General features: G+C 44.6%; 1 protein-coding gene across 1 annotated transcript in view; it reads left to right on the top strand.

Moving 5' to 3' along the window:
• The first annotated feature begins 6,931 nt into the window (after window positions 1–6,931).
• TBC1D12 (TBC1 domain family member 12) overlaps window positions 6,932–14,405 on the top strand; it is a 44,403-nt gene continuing 36,929 nt past the window's right edge. The window contains 4 exon segments of the mRNA XM_017839540.1: window positions 6,932–7,021; window positions 7,024–7,093; window positions 7,096–7,619; window positions 7,716–7,939. Of these exon segments, the coding sequence (XP_017695029.1) occupies window positions 6,932–7,021; window positions 7,024–7,093; window positions 7,096–7,619; window positions 7,716–7,939 (908 nt within the window).

Raw genomic sequence — 14,405 nt, 5'->3', positions numbered from 1 at the left:
CCTACTGACTGTGCCTGACTGCAGCATTTCCCAAGGGACTGTCTGCCAGTTTAGTGCAGCTTAAACACACAGCAGTAAAGTGAACCTTACCCTTTCCGACCACTCCCTGTTATTATTCCATTTGCCCAAGACAAGGGAGACCTGTTTTTCTAAGGATAAACTCTTGTTTGCTATTATTTAGGACTTGGTTCAGCATTCACAAGTAATGCTTTGTAGGCTGAGGTAGAAAACTCTTGTTTCCAGCTATTTATTCCTGTATCTGCATCACCCAACTTCATGTGCCATGAAACCAACAGAACTGCTAGGACAGTAATGTAACATGGCAAAAAAAGTTAGGCTATTTTTGATCCATGGGTAAGGTCAGTTCACACCAATGTTGTCACTGAAAACTGTTCACTTGTTTGCTCTTTGCTCACACTGTGACAATTTCTTCAACTTTCAGTGAAAGGTGTGAAAGCTTCTATGTTGGTCATATCTCAAGAAAATATAATAAAATCCAATTAAAAATTTTCATCTGCAAATAGTCCTAAGCCAAACTGACTTCTCACTGAATTCAGGAGGAAACACTCTTTCAAGTTTCATCTCTTTTTCTTAATGGACTTCTCTTGTCACTGAATTTATCAGAAAGAATTCCAGAGCACCTAGAACCTGATGCTCAGCCTTGGCAATGTTTTAGAGCCATGCTGTATGTCTATACATAGCACCTGTAGGTTCAGGTCAGATTTAAATCAGATCAACTAGATTACTCCTAAATATTTAATATGACCTTAGCTTATGAAGCAAAGAGGACGTGTTTGGAGAATGCAAAGACAGGCTGCTGTTCTCATAGCCCTAAATGTGTATTACAATATTATTTTAAAAAAAGGAAAATTCCCAAGAATTATTTTTTTTTTCTGCTTTTGCTTTATCAGCCATAGGAGTGATTTCATAAGTATTAGTGACACAGTAAGCAAACAGAGCACAAGACTGAGACAGGAATTTGCTCTAGTCACCACGGAGGAGGACTAACAAATCTTTATCAACAACATACTAACTTTAGAAAACTAAACACTCTTGTTGCATGTTACAAGAAATGCTAGTAGGAAAAGTGCAAAGTAGAATCCCTGCAGCTGAATGAGCTCCCACAAAAATATTTAGTGCTGTAGGTTAAGACCTTGCTGATATCCTGCCTAAAAACCAGGAAGAGTTGAGACTGAATATATGTGATTCAAAATGCATCTAATTAGTGGATGAAATAATTAAGGAAGAATTGCTCTTGGGCCTAAAAAAACCTCATGCAAACCCAAAAGGGGTAGCTGGAGAATGACTGGCCAAAATATTCTCAGGGAAAGGAGAAAAGGGCTCAGATCTCCTCTTCATTGCAGTGTATGAATGAATTACTTTTCATTTCATCCCAAAAATATGCCTCCACTAACAACACAGGGTTACTGCCTGAGCAAGTGAGGATCTCAGGCTGAGGAATATGAGATATTGTGTTGCCTGTTTACCCTTATTTCTTTCTTCTGCTTCATCTGTGTCTGTTCTCTGCCCTAGTCTTTTGGCAGATCTCAAAACGTGGATTTGTACGAAAAGAAAGAGAAAACCCTCAGTTTCTGTGAACACATCATGAGGTTTCTGGCAGACATGGACAGAGCCTGGAGGTCAGGTAATTAAGTGTGTAATAGATTAGCTGGATGGAAAGAGGAAAGTAAAAGCCTTTTGGATCATAACAAAATCAGATTTTAATTTTTTTTCATTCCTCTCTTCTGTTGTACACTGTTGAGAATCTGTGTAATTGCACTCTGGTTTGTAAGTGGTGATAAGTACTTCTGTTTGTTTCTATTTTACCCTGGTTTCAGGTAAGGGTGATTTCTAGATAACTCTCTGTCCCTATGAGTTTAGTGACATTTAAACAAGGAATATTTGGATATGTCAGATGCCTTTAGCTTTTCTGTGTCTTAATGGTGATATCCAGAGAGAAACAGAAGTCTATATGTAAGTATGTCATCTACTTAGTCCAGCAGTGGGCACCACAGAGGTTATATGTCAATAACCTGGAAAGCCTTCTGGCCCCCGGCAGAGCAATGGCAAGTACAGCTTATCCCACAGCAGTGCTCAGGGTGGGTTTGGCACTGTTTGAACCACCACAGGCATAACCATACACAAGCAAAGTAACACAGGCTGAATTGTCTTCATACAGGTATACAGCATGTTTGATCCACAAGCAGTGTAATTTAATTTTAAGATAGCAGCAGGACTGGGAGTGCGCAAAGTAGAAGCTTTCAGTGTGCAGGAGTCTACCAAACATCTTAATTAATTGTTAGTCATACTCTGAGACGAGATCTTGCCCAGAAGGCTTTGTATTAAAAGTGCAAACTGCTATTAGTGGGGTGCATTTCCAAAGAAGTGAGAGCCTCTGGAGTGAACTGACAGAGATCACAACTGTGTTGCGAATGGAATAACATCTGAGGTTTTGGGAACCCTAAGGTACAGCTCTTCCTATATATTGATTTGAGGAAGCCATTCCATATTTTAATTAGAGAAGTAATGAAACAGCCCTGGGAAACCACCAGCTACATATTGGTTAAGAGTGAACCTATTAAATGTGTATTTCAGCTATCAGCACTGATTGGCACAAGACTGTGTCCATACTATGTTGTACTTTTGGAAATGAGAACATAATGATGGGAATTGGCTTATTAGTTGTTCCATTGGAAATGAGAATGGTTTATTATTTGTACAGTTTGTTGTCTGGATTTTTTTACAGAGTAGTGTTGTTTCTTAGTCTTGGGAAACAAATTATAAATTACTGTTTCCTTGTTCAGAATTTCCAGAACTGCAGAGAGTGTCTGGTTTGTGAGCTGCAAATGGGAACTGGAGATGAGAACTTGCACAAGAATATAAGAAAAGTCATTCCCGGCAGACTAAAGGTCTGTTTATCGCAGCATCCTGCCTCTAAACCAGAGGGTTGGCTCACTTCCCACTGCTAGGAAAAGGTCTGAGTCTCACTAGGAGCACAAGCAGCTCCACAGAAGTTGCCTAAACTATGAAACAATGGACAAGAGCCCCTGAAACCTTTCTGACCGTCAGTCGGCAGCTCTGACTGATGGTACCTTGCTGGATCTGCCAGCCAAGCACTTGCTCGGTTTTCTTTCTGTAAATGTTTTGCATCCACAGCACCTAGCCCCCAAAACTTTCCCTTTCATTCTTTCCTAGGAGAATGTCCCTTGCTTATGTGTTGCCTGTGTTCTCTTTCTGTAGGCAGCACAGATGAGATTGTGAGATTGATTTCAAGCAAGCTAACTTGCCTTTTAGAGAAGTTCTCTCTCTGTTGCCCACAGAGGGGACCTGTAGAAATGCTTATAAATAGGGAGGATGAGTCTGGGCCTTGAATGCTCCCTCTCTTGGCCTCAGTACTGGGGTGTCCTGTAGTCTCTGCACAGCAGCTGTAAGCAAAAGCAAGTATATTTCAGCACTGCAGGAAATTAATGATACAGAAGCAGCTCACCTGTCTCCTCAAATCGTTTGCTATTCTTACCCTTGAAGAAATATAAATACAGGTGAGAGGAAGACTGGCTGAAGCTTAGGCTACTATATCTTTTGTGATAGATAGCCCTGGGCAAAACAATTGTCATAATTTTGGAGTCAATAAGGACATTCACTTTGCTTCTCACCACCAAACCTGAGAATAATATAAAGAAAGTTAATTTTAAGGATTTTAGGCTTAGTACTTTCAGTAGCCATTGTGATGTTAAAATTTACTGGTTTATTAACCATTTTCACTAATAAATTATGCTATTTCTCATGTGAATATGTCTAAAATATTGGATACTAAGGATCTCACTGCCAGATCAGAACCGTAGTACAAGTATGTAATTTTTACCAGCATCAGGCAACAGCACAGTTACTATATGTTGTGGTTAGGGTAGAATCATGTGCTTTAATTTGTTCAATGTCAAGATGAAGAGAAGAGCTTCCCACTCTGACCAGTCATTTCCAGTCTCCAGTCAGACGCAGACACAACTCTTTCTGTAATGATTTGATTATTTGAGGGGGCTTGCCCTAAAATGAATCAGTGAAATTATGTGAGATTTTGATTTTCTGAATCAGATGACTTCCTAGATAAGCTGTAATATTAGTAACATGGGACTGCTCTCTCACAAGGCTCAAAATGTGATCCCCCATCCTAGCCCTTTCAGCAACCCTGCTCTTAAAACTCTGGGATTTTATAGCTACCTATCTGCTATTTAGTCCCACTTCTTCCTTGTGGATTGCTGACAATGTTCTGCAGACTACTTGCTCATCTTTGGTCATTCAAATCAGACTGAATTGAACTGGCTGAACATCTGCCTGTTGATGGGAAGCAGTGAATGAATTCCTTGTTTTGTTTTGCTTGTGTGCATGGCTTTTGCTTTACCTGTTAGACTGCCTTTATCACAACACATGAGTTTTCTCACGTTTTCACTCTCCCATCCCACTGGAAGAGTGAGCAAGTGGCTGTGTGGGCTTTAGCTGCTGGCTGGGGTTAAACCACAGCATTCCTATAGGTGGAAATCAATGCAAATGCAACGAACCAAGTGGTCTTATTTTGTGCAAAACAACATGCACAATCCCTCTGGAATCCCTGGCATAATTTCCTACTATCCCAGCTGCGCTGACTGAAATCAGCTCACCATAAGCCAATCCTGTGTTATAATCTCAGTGCCAGCCTTCATTTTGCTTAGCTTGTTTAACATCTGGTACTGTGTTGCAGGTTCTGCATTAATTAAATCATAGAAGTCTATTACAGAGTGACACTGCCATAGAGCATCCCAGGTAAATAACGAACAGTTTGTTGAAAATGAGTGCAAACAATATGGCTTTGAGTGTTTCCGTAAACCTAAAATCCTCACTAGTAAAGGCAGAGACCCTCTTTAGCACTCAAGAAGTATGTTCACTCAGCAGGTACAATGATCAGCCTCCACGTGCCTCCGGATCACAGTGGAGAACAAAAAGCCTACCATCTTAGTTACAGCAAAAATCTTAATTAAAAAGCTTCAGCTAACCAAAAAGCTTAATTAGTTTCATCTTTGTCAATGGTTTCTTTTGTTCACAGTAGCCTACAAAGGGCTCCCAGGGCAGTTCAGCTGTCATATCCAAAGGATAGATAATCCTGGGAATATTTACTGGGCATTTTTGCAAGCAGCTGAGGCTAATGGTCCTTTATCTGGCACAGCTGTAGCTGGATGAGGCTACATGCCTGCTACCAAGATAGGCAAGGTAAAGCAAAACAAAATCAGATTTGTTTCTTCTCCAGCCTCTGAGATCCTAAGTACTTGCCAGTTAGTCAAGTCAAAAGGGTGAGATCAGATTTGCTTGTTGCATGTACGACACCAGTGTTGCACATCTGACCTCCAAAGTATGCTTACAAGACGACAAGAAAAAAAGAAATCACAATTTTTTTACTTAAGCAAAGCCCAAAAGACTTTATAATGCAAAGTGCCAACAAGAACTCATAACAAGATGAAATGCATCAATTTTTTATTTAGGTGAAGACTGTCAGTTTAAACCTTTCCAAAATGTTCACAATTTTTAAGAAAACCCAAAACATTAAAAGAGGATAGCTGTTCCTTCCCCATGGTGGGTGAGGCCTCTATCTGGGCATGCTCCACTTGCCTGCCTTTAAAAGCAAGGCCCACCACCGTGCTGGAGGATGCTTGAATGTGGGGTTTTGAAATGGATGACTTTTTTGGCCAAGGATTTCCAGGAGAATGGCACTTCCCTTGCTACCAGTTGTGAGTATTTACTGTTAGAATACAAAAGTAGTCTGTTGGGTTGAGATGTTACTTTTGGTGCTTGCCTAGTACGAGCTGTAACCTACTGAACCAAGTTTGGGACCTGTGCTGTTACTGCTTCTTCGGGGACGTGAAGCCCCTTTGCCTTTTCTTTTGTATGTGACTTGTGGCCTTGCTCCCTTCCTAGGCAGGGGGACTGTAATACCTTAGTTTTCCTCTGAGGGATGTAGTGGGAAACACAGGTCATGGGACCTGCCTCTCTCTGTGTCCTCCATCCACTTACCCAGCGATAACCTGAGGAGTTACAGCATCCCGTCACTGCTCAGGAGAGGATTCGCCCCATGATTTGAAAGTGCCCATCCTATTTCTCTTTTCTCTCTGTCCCCTTCTCCCCAAAGCTCAGTTTGGTCCTATCTCCTCCAAAAAGAGGTGCTGCCCCGCCCGCCCAGTCCTCCGCTGCCACCGGCTCTCGGCTGGGAGATGACACCCAGCCTGACCCCCGGCTCCGCCGCGAGTGACCGGCGGGGAAACCGGTGCCGGGTGTACCCCGGACCCTCTGTCACCCTCCTCGGATCCGGCCCGCCCCGCTCCCGGATCCGGGATTGCCCTTCCCGGACACCCCGTACACCGACACCGCCTCCCCCGTCCCGCAGGTACAGCGGGACCTCGCAACACCTTCGCTGCTCTTACAAGGCTCTCTATTAGTGTGTTTTTGGGGGGCGTTTTTGGTTTGGTTGGGTTTGGTTTGGTTTGTGGTTTTTTGTTTGTTTTTTAAGGAAATAATGACACTGCTGAACGCCCTGCAGGTCCCGTCCCGGTCCCAGCGCGGCCCCGCCGGGCAGGACGCTGGGCGGGCCGGGGGTGCCCGGTGCGGGGCGCGTCTCTGCACTGCGTGTACCCGGCTACCGACCCGCGGGGCTCTGGGGCAGCCGGGGGGTCCCGTTTCATCCCAGCAGGAGCGGCGCTGGGGCAGCGAGGGAGGGAGGGACGAGGCCGCCGGGTTGCACTTTTCCGCGGCACGCCGGTGGGATGCGGTAGTTGCTGCGCGCCGCCAGCCTTTAGGTGCATCACGGTAGCGGCGGGGGCGCGGCAAGAGCCGGTCTGGGTGGCATCTCTATGGTTCCGGGTGCGGCCGCGCCGGGCGGCCGGGCAGGCGGGCGCTTCCTGCCCGTCTCTCTATGGTGACTTTCCGGGGGGAAGGGCCGGCGCCGCGCGCCTGCGTGTGCCGGACCCGCCCGCCCCCCGCCGAGGCCGTGCCCGACGCGCGGAGCGGCGCCGGCTGCCAGCGCTCGCGGCGCCGCCGGTGCGGAGGAAGGCGCGCGCCCCGGCCCCCGCCGCGCCCCCGGCGCCCCGCGGCGGCAAATGGTGGGGCCGGACGATGCCGGAGCTCCGGGCGGCGCAGCCGTGCTTCCCGCGGGCCGGCAGGAGGCGGCGGCGGAGGAGGCGGCGGAGGAGGAGGAGGAGGACGGGGAGCGGGATGGGAGCCGGGGCTCGAGCCGGCGGGGCGGAGGGCCGGGGCAGGAGCGGCTGCTGCAGCGATACCTGGCGGCGCTCGGTCCCGCCGCGGCCGCGGGTGGGAAGCGCTGCCCGGAGAAGCCCGCGAACGGGGCCGCCTGCGCCGTGGGCCCCTGCGGGAGGATGACCAACGGGGACGTCGGTTTCCTGCTGCCGCCGCAGGAGCCGCCGCCGCCCCCCCGGGCAGGACGGGATGAGCCGGGGCCGGAGGAGGAGGAAGCGAAACTGCAGAACGGGGGCTTCCTCCCCTGCCCGCCCGGCCCGGCGGGCGGCGGCCCCGCGGGAACCGCCTTGGAGGAGCCGCTGCGGAGCTGCCGGCTGCGGGGCGAGGCGGAGCGGCGCGGGGAGGCGGCCGGCAGCCCCTCGCCGCCCCGCAGCCCCGGGGGTGACGCCGGCAGCCGCTCGCTGGCCGCCCCCGGCGTGCGGACCTGCCGGGACCGGCCGGAGCCCGCGGCGCTACCCCCGGCGCCCCTCGGCTTCACGGACGTGAACCTGAACTCCCGCAACACGTACGAGGTGAGCCGCCGCCGCAGCGCCCCGGAGCACCTGTCCCACGGAGGAGGGACGGCGCCTGCAGCCCCGGCACCGCCGCCGCAGGAGCCGCCGGAGAGGGCCCGGCACCGGCTGGGCATCGCCGGCGCCGGCAGCAGCTTTGCCGAGTTCTTCACCAGGTAAAGGAGCCGGCGGCGGGGCCGGCCGGTGCCTCCGGCAGAGACCGGGGCAGGGGTCGGGGGATGCCCCGCGGGGCGCAGGCGGGCGGGTTCGGGTCTGTGCCGGACCGGCGGGGCTGTCTGAGGAGCGTGTCTTGAGTGGAGAGTGTCTTACTGCGGGTCGCAGGAAGAGGTATTCCAACCTTAACGGACTCTTTTGCCAGCGAGCAGGCACTTTTAGAGTAAGGCAAGGCTTTGCGTTGGACGTGACAGTAATACGATAGAGGCGCTTTTACTGCTACGAACTATATGGACTTCAAACTGGAATTTGCTTCCTGTACCAGAGCATTTTACTGTCTGGATCATCACAGTGGTACTGATTAAACTGCTTGGGGAATAAGGTTAAAGTTGTTGGTATTGGAAACTACTTTCAAATCATCGTGGAAGTTCCAAAAGCTTTGCTACTTGGTGATGGTGTAGATAGAGTTTACTTATTTATTTTAGAGTGTTTTGTGGAAAGCTTCAAAGACAAGGCTCAGATTAACTTCTCTTAAGTTTCTAGCACAAAATCAAAAACTACAGGGCATCCAGCTAAGTTACCTGGGAGCTCTGTAGCATTGCTCATTCTTTAGCATATTACACAGGAGATGCGGCTTGACTATAATAGTTTATAACGTACTCTATATTACTTTTATTAGGTTTGAAGTGGGCAGTTTAATTTCCAACAGTATTTATTCTCCCAAACCCCAGGGTTATAGTTATTGTGCAACAGTCACTCTGAAAGCCCAGGACGTCTCTAAATATCTTTAGAAAACAAAATAAGATTAAATCTATTAACTGAAGAAATGAGATAGGAGAGGTTTGATCTCAAGGTGGGATACCAAATTGAGAAATAGGCTACTTCTGCTGACCCTCGGGAAACAGGGAGATGGATTCCTGTCTGAGGACAGAGATAGTGGTAGTTGCAGTGTAAGTTTGGTGCATCTGCTTTGTGTCAAGGATAGATTGAGAGATGTCCCTCTATTCCTGCTATTTCCTATTAGTGTTCTTCCCTTCCATGTTGTGTGAGCTGCAGTATACTACCTTCCTTTTGCCTCATTTCTCGAACATTTTGACCAAAAACATTCGTACCTTTTTCTTTTTACCCCAGAGCAGTAGCTGATTGAAATTCTGGAGAATTTTCCTCTTAGGTACTGCAGTTTAACCCCAGCTGGCAACTAAGCATTATGTAGCTACTGGTTTTTCTAATAGCCATAATTATATGGAAATTGTTCTAAAAAGTGGACACTTCTTGCATTTATTTAAAGAAAATAAGAGAAAGCAAGGGGGAAGCCCTACTGCCTTCAGTATGAAAGCTTCACTGTTGTAATTGCCATGACTGAACAGTTTGACTGATCAGACAGATCTGGGTTAGGAGGCTGCTGTTTCCAGCTGCTTATTCCCAGCTCTTCAGTTATCAGACTGGCCTGCTTCATAGTTCTTTGAAATAATCCATGTTAATTGTCTGTCTTCATTTCACTGAACTGGAGGAGAAACCAATGAGGTGAGGTGGGGGAAAAAGTAAGCAACTATCAACAGAAGCTTCTCACCCAAAGTCTGTGACAGGAAGAATGACTGTACCCTTGAGATAGTAATTAGTAATTATTCTAAGATCCCGGGAAAGTTTGCATCAGTGATTAAAGCCTTTCTTAGGTAAGTATTAGGTGTAATATTTGGCCCTGGGATCTTAGTTGTATTTGTGCAAAATCATTAAGCCTGTCAAATCAATGCTAACTTTTAACTGAAAAATAATCAGTTTTGTTCTTCTTTCTCTCAACATATGAAGTGGGATGCCATGAGTAGATCAGGGCTATGTTGAGCAGAGTGCTGTGGCAAGGAAAACTGTATGACTATGGTCACTTGTCTCCACTGTGCTACCGTTATGTTCAGAGCATTAAGTGGCTTCTTGAAAGTCACCTGTCACTGCCTTGTACTCCTGTGTATGATTCTTAGTACAGCCATATATAAGCATTGTTCTTGTGGTTTGTGGTCTTACATAGACCTTACAAGGGCAATGCTTTGTTCTTGGGTTATTGGATCGCTTTCAGGTAGCCCCAGTGGATTGCTATTTGATACAGAATGGTTCAGTGAGCAGGAATGTTGTGTGGACAGTTGAATTAAAGCTGTGATGACTGGAATGATACCTTGACTATGCTCTATCCCCCAAAGCAGCCCATACACAGCAGAAGAGTTAACAAAAAAGGTCAAGCAGGAGTGAGTATTCCAGTGCTGGGATAAAGACACAGTGATTCTGCACCTCTTTTAAAGATGAGTTCTACTTCATAGTTCTACAAGTATGTACCAGGTGTCTTTTCAGCTTGTATAGGTATTGTTCCTTCCTGAATTATGTATTTACTAGACAAATTCAGATATCTGGTAGCTGGCGAAGCTTTTTATTCCTGGATTCAAAGCTTATTGTTGACAACAGCAGTGATACTCGCTTGTTATAGTAGAGCACCATTTTCCCAAATAAATGTTTTCCAGTATTCATCTAACAAGATTCACAAAGAACTTAATTCCTAACTGCTACTTCTTGTAGGTCTTTGTGATGTGCTGTGAGAAATAGGTGTAAGGGGTTGTAAGCATGTATGGCTTGTTGGCATACACATGCTTATAGAAACTGTCTTTAGTCTCATTCTCCCTTCCTCACCCAGAATGGTTGTGTTTATTGTCCAGAAGTTTTGATAAATATTCATTTGGGGAGTTGATGGAAAGTTGAAGGGAGTCAGTATTTGTAGGAACAAAGAATTAAGAAATCATTGAAGCTCACATCTTTTTCTGCCTTGTTGTAAACACAGTCCTGTGGTTCCATAAGTAGGTAGTTCTTCAAAAGCTGCTAATCTTTTTGCCTCTACAAATGTCCTTGGTACAGACTGGAGGGTTGAAGAGAGGTTCGCTTCCCAGAGTGTTGTTACATGTGTACATAGTAGCGTCTCTAGCTCTGTAGTTTAGTTCAGTTTATTACTAAGTAGCACTTGCATCTTTTTGTGCTACATAGGCGTCTACCTGGTCTACAGATGCATCCTATGAATGTTTAGTACCAGAATCAATGTTTTTCTTAGAGAAAAGTTCTGCGTACATAAGGCAACATGAAACTTCAGGGGATGTACTGTGCATCTATGGAGAAAAAATATGTTTATCAGGCTTTTGGTCAAAAACAAGAGTCAAGTGGGAACGGGTTGTCCTAGTTGTGATGGATCTTCTAAACTTTCTGTTCATGTAAAGATAAGAGAACAGATTGATGGGATCACTTCACAATTCTTAATTTATATTTTGCTACTGCCTGTGCCTATATCTTGGTCAGATCTTACTGACATCCCGAAAAAGCTTGTGTGTTCTATTTTTGATTTCGGGGTTGTTTTTATATTGCCCAGATAAAACAAATAAACCCAAACAAATAAAAAAGTCCAAATATACTGTCAATTTATTGGAAAAATGATTGGAGAGAAGATCTAAGGGAATACAACAAATCTTCCCCATGGAAATCATTAGGTCACCCTTCACCCTTCTGTCTTTGTTGAACCCAGTTGTTTTTCCTTTCTCCACATAACCTTGTAACCTAAGTGAACAAGTGGATACATATAATTGATTTGAATTAAAGCTGACTGGAGAAAGTAGACAAGAGCACCTGGACCCAAATCTGTGAGTAACTTCAAACAGTATTCTTTTTTTCCTGTGTTAGAGATGTGATTAACTTGATATAAACAAGAAATAGCATTCATATTATTGAATTGAGAAGCTCCTGTGTAGATTATTCCTTCACTGTTTGCTAAGAATGATTTATTTTATGAAGTTGCATTGACATGTTTCTGGCTTTCAGTCACATGAATAATAAATATAATGACAACTTAAGTAAATGTAATCTCCAAAGTAAAGCAGACTCTAGCAGACACTGAAGATGAGTGCTCAGCATTATTTTTTTTGACTCAATTTTTTTACTAACCGTGTACATATAAAATTTTACCCAAATTATATAAAGCTTTTATTCATAAGAAGTTAAGGAAATATCTCTGGGCACCTAAAGTTTTTCTCACAAGTGCAGATCCCACTGTAGGAAGTTAAATCTAAAGGACAGCACCCTTGTTTTTATTAGTGCACCAGTTCCAAGCAGTTCACAAAAATAAGCAAGTCCTCAAGATCTATGAATTTCTCTGTTTGAGAAAGCTTCAGTCTCAGGTCTCATGATGCATAGGTTTCAAAGAGTTTTTTGTGTTGTTGGAAAATATTAGCAATAGGTGCTTGACAATAGGTAAGATGCTGTGCACCCACAGAACCATTTTGCTTAGGATGTTTGTCTGGCAAACCAAAGTTAAATTTCAGGTGTGCAGGCAGAAGAGTGTTATGTTGATTTACCTCTCGATAGGTTTCAGGTTGCCATATTGCTCCAACTTCTGTTTCCAGCCAGTCTTCCCTCCCCACCCCCTCCCCCCCAAAAAGCTGACTAAATAGATGTCATTCTAAAGCCTTAGAGCCACGTGTATAATCTTCATCATTTTATAATACCTAAAGTATTATTAGCAATTTCTCTGCTCCCCTTGGTGGACAGTGTAATAGTCTACATTGGTACCTATATTTCCACTAAGAATTTTGTAACTCTATTAAGAGTTTTTGTGAAGTAAGTTCTCCTTAAACTAATGCTGTAGTTTTTTTTGGGGGGTTGTGTGTGGTTTTTTTCAAGCTAAACAGCTGAATTTGCTGTTTAGCGTGCAGCAAACTGTTGGAGTCAAAGCTTGTTTTGCTAAGGAGTGTTTTACAGAGGCATTTTAACTTAACCTGAAAGCATCTCTTCTCCCCCTCCCCCGTCTCTTCCCCTTACTTCATTTTGCAGAAGGCCTTTTCATTACTTGGTCTCTTCTGCTTATTTTGTGTCACAGGATTTCTTACAGACTCAATATATTGAGAGTAGCGTGACAAAGTGAATGGGACCTCTCTTTTGAATAGGCTATGACTAAAAGGACAGTGTTTTACATGGGAAATAACAACCAAAGGAGGTCACTTTAATCACAGCTGGCCTCTAAGAAAATGATAGTTTTATGGTTTTGCCCTCATGGCTGTTCAATTATTCATTAGGTTATTTTGTCCTGATTGCTTAAGATTAAAAAAGGAGTTTAAGGGGTTTTGGTCATGTTTCATTCACATGGATGCAAAAATTTTTATTCCTATCTTCAATTTCTTGGAACTACTGAGATGTTTATGATATAAAGTCTGTCATTTTTTATCCATCACTGGTCTTGTTTGTTGTTCAACTGGGAAGGACTGGGTTTGTTGGACTGGGTGGTAGGCATTGCTTTAAACTTCTCAACCTCAGCATGTGCATGTCTTTTTTTATTTTATTGCTTTCTGAGGAAGTGAAGCTTAGTTACTGCCTCAGCTCTCTAGTAGTACTGCAGCCTGTTACCCAGGCTCTGTCAAACCTCTGAGACTTGAGAGGGCTCCAACATAAAAATCCTACAGATTTTTGAATGATGCCTGAACATAAGGAGAGCCTGCAAAAGAGAGACTTTGCTAATTTGGCTCTGTATTTTCAGAAACCAGTCAGTTGTGGAAGCCACCTGCAGAACATATTGCTTCTGGCTCAGCATTGGGGTAACAGTATGAGAGGTGCATGGATGTTGTTGGGTAAACCTGTGCCTTCAATTAGTGGAAAACTAGTTTTCATGGTCATAGATGAGTTTATTCTTTCAGAACTTCTGAGAGCCAAACACTCAGACTAGTTTTCTTTTAAATTCCTTTCCTGATTTCTTACCTCCTGACTGAAAAGAATACCTGTAGCCTGTAGGAGTACTTTCGTGTAATTTTTGCTCTCTTCTTCTCCAAGGTACTCCTTTATTAAGAAGAAACTATGTTTAGTTTCCATTGTTATATTAGGAAGTTTTATTTCATGTGCTCTTGTGTAGGTGAATGAGTCTCTTTTGATCATGTAGTATAATAAAAGCTTCCTTGTTGGCTCCCCTTGCCTGGGGCATTCTGTTGATCTAAACTTCCTGAAGGCCAGCTATAGGAGTAGGCAAACTAAGTAATTGTCTAGAAGTAAAGGAGAAAAGATAATAGAGATATAGATAGCAATGAAACATCTATAGCCATTCTGCCTCTGTTCCTGAGGAAGACACTGTGGGAAAAGGGTGCACTTCACACATCTTACTTGGGCTCCAAGAACAGATGAATTGTTGATCCCAGCTCCTCTGCTTTCTGTAGCAGGGGAAACTTGGCCCTAGTCAGGTCTCAGACCTTGCACAGCTTAGTCCTATGTGTGTTGCTTCAGTTGCCCAATGCATCCATTAATGTGGGATCTTGTCTATCTTGCTGCTGGGCAATAATGAAGCTGTTTGTATGCTGGATACCAGAATGCTTAAAAAAACCCCCAAACAATCCATGTATTACCAAAGGTATTTCAGTAGTTGGTAGCTGTGAAATAGGAAGCAGTGGAGATTCCAGAGCACAAAGAATC

This window comes from Lepidothrix coronata, unplaced genomic scaffold (genome assembly GCF_001604755.1).
Source record: "Lepidothrix coronata isolate B3197 unplaced genomic scaffold, Lepidothrix_coronata-1.0 Scaffold8, whole genome shotgun sequence".
Taxonomy (NCBI): domain Eukaryota; kingdom Metazoa; phylum Chordata; class Aves; order Passeriformes; family Pipridae; genus Lepidothrix; species Lepidothrix coronata.
The sequence above is the reverse complement of the archived record's forward strand: the minus strand, read 5'-3'. Positions and strand labels throughout refer to the sequence as shown.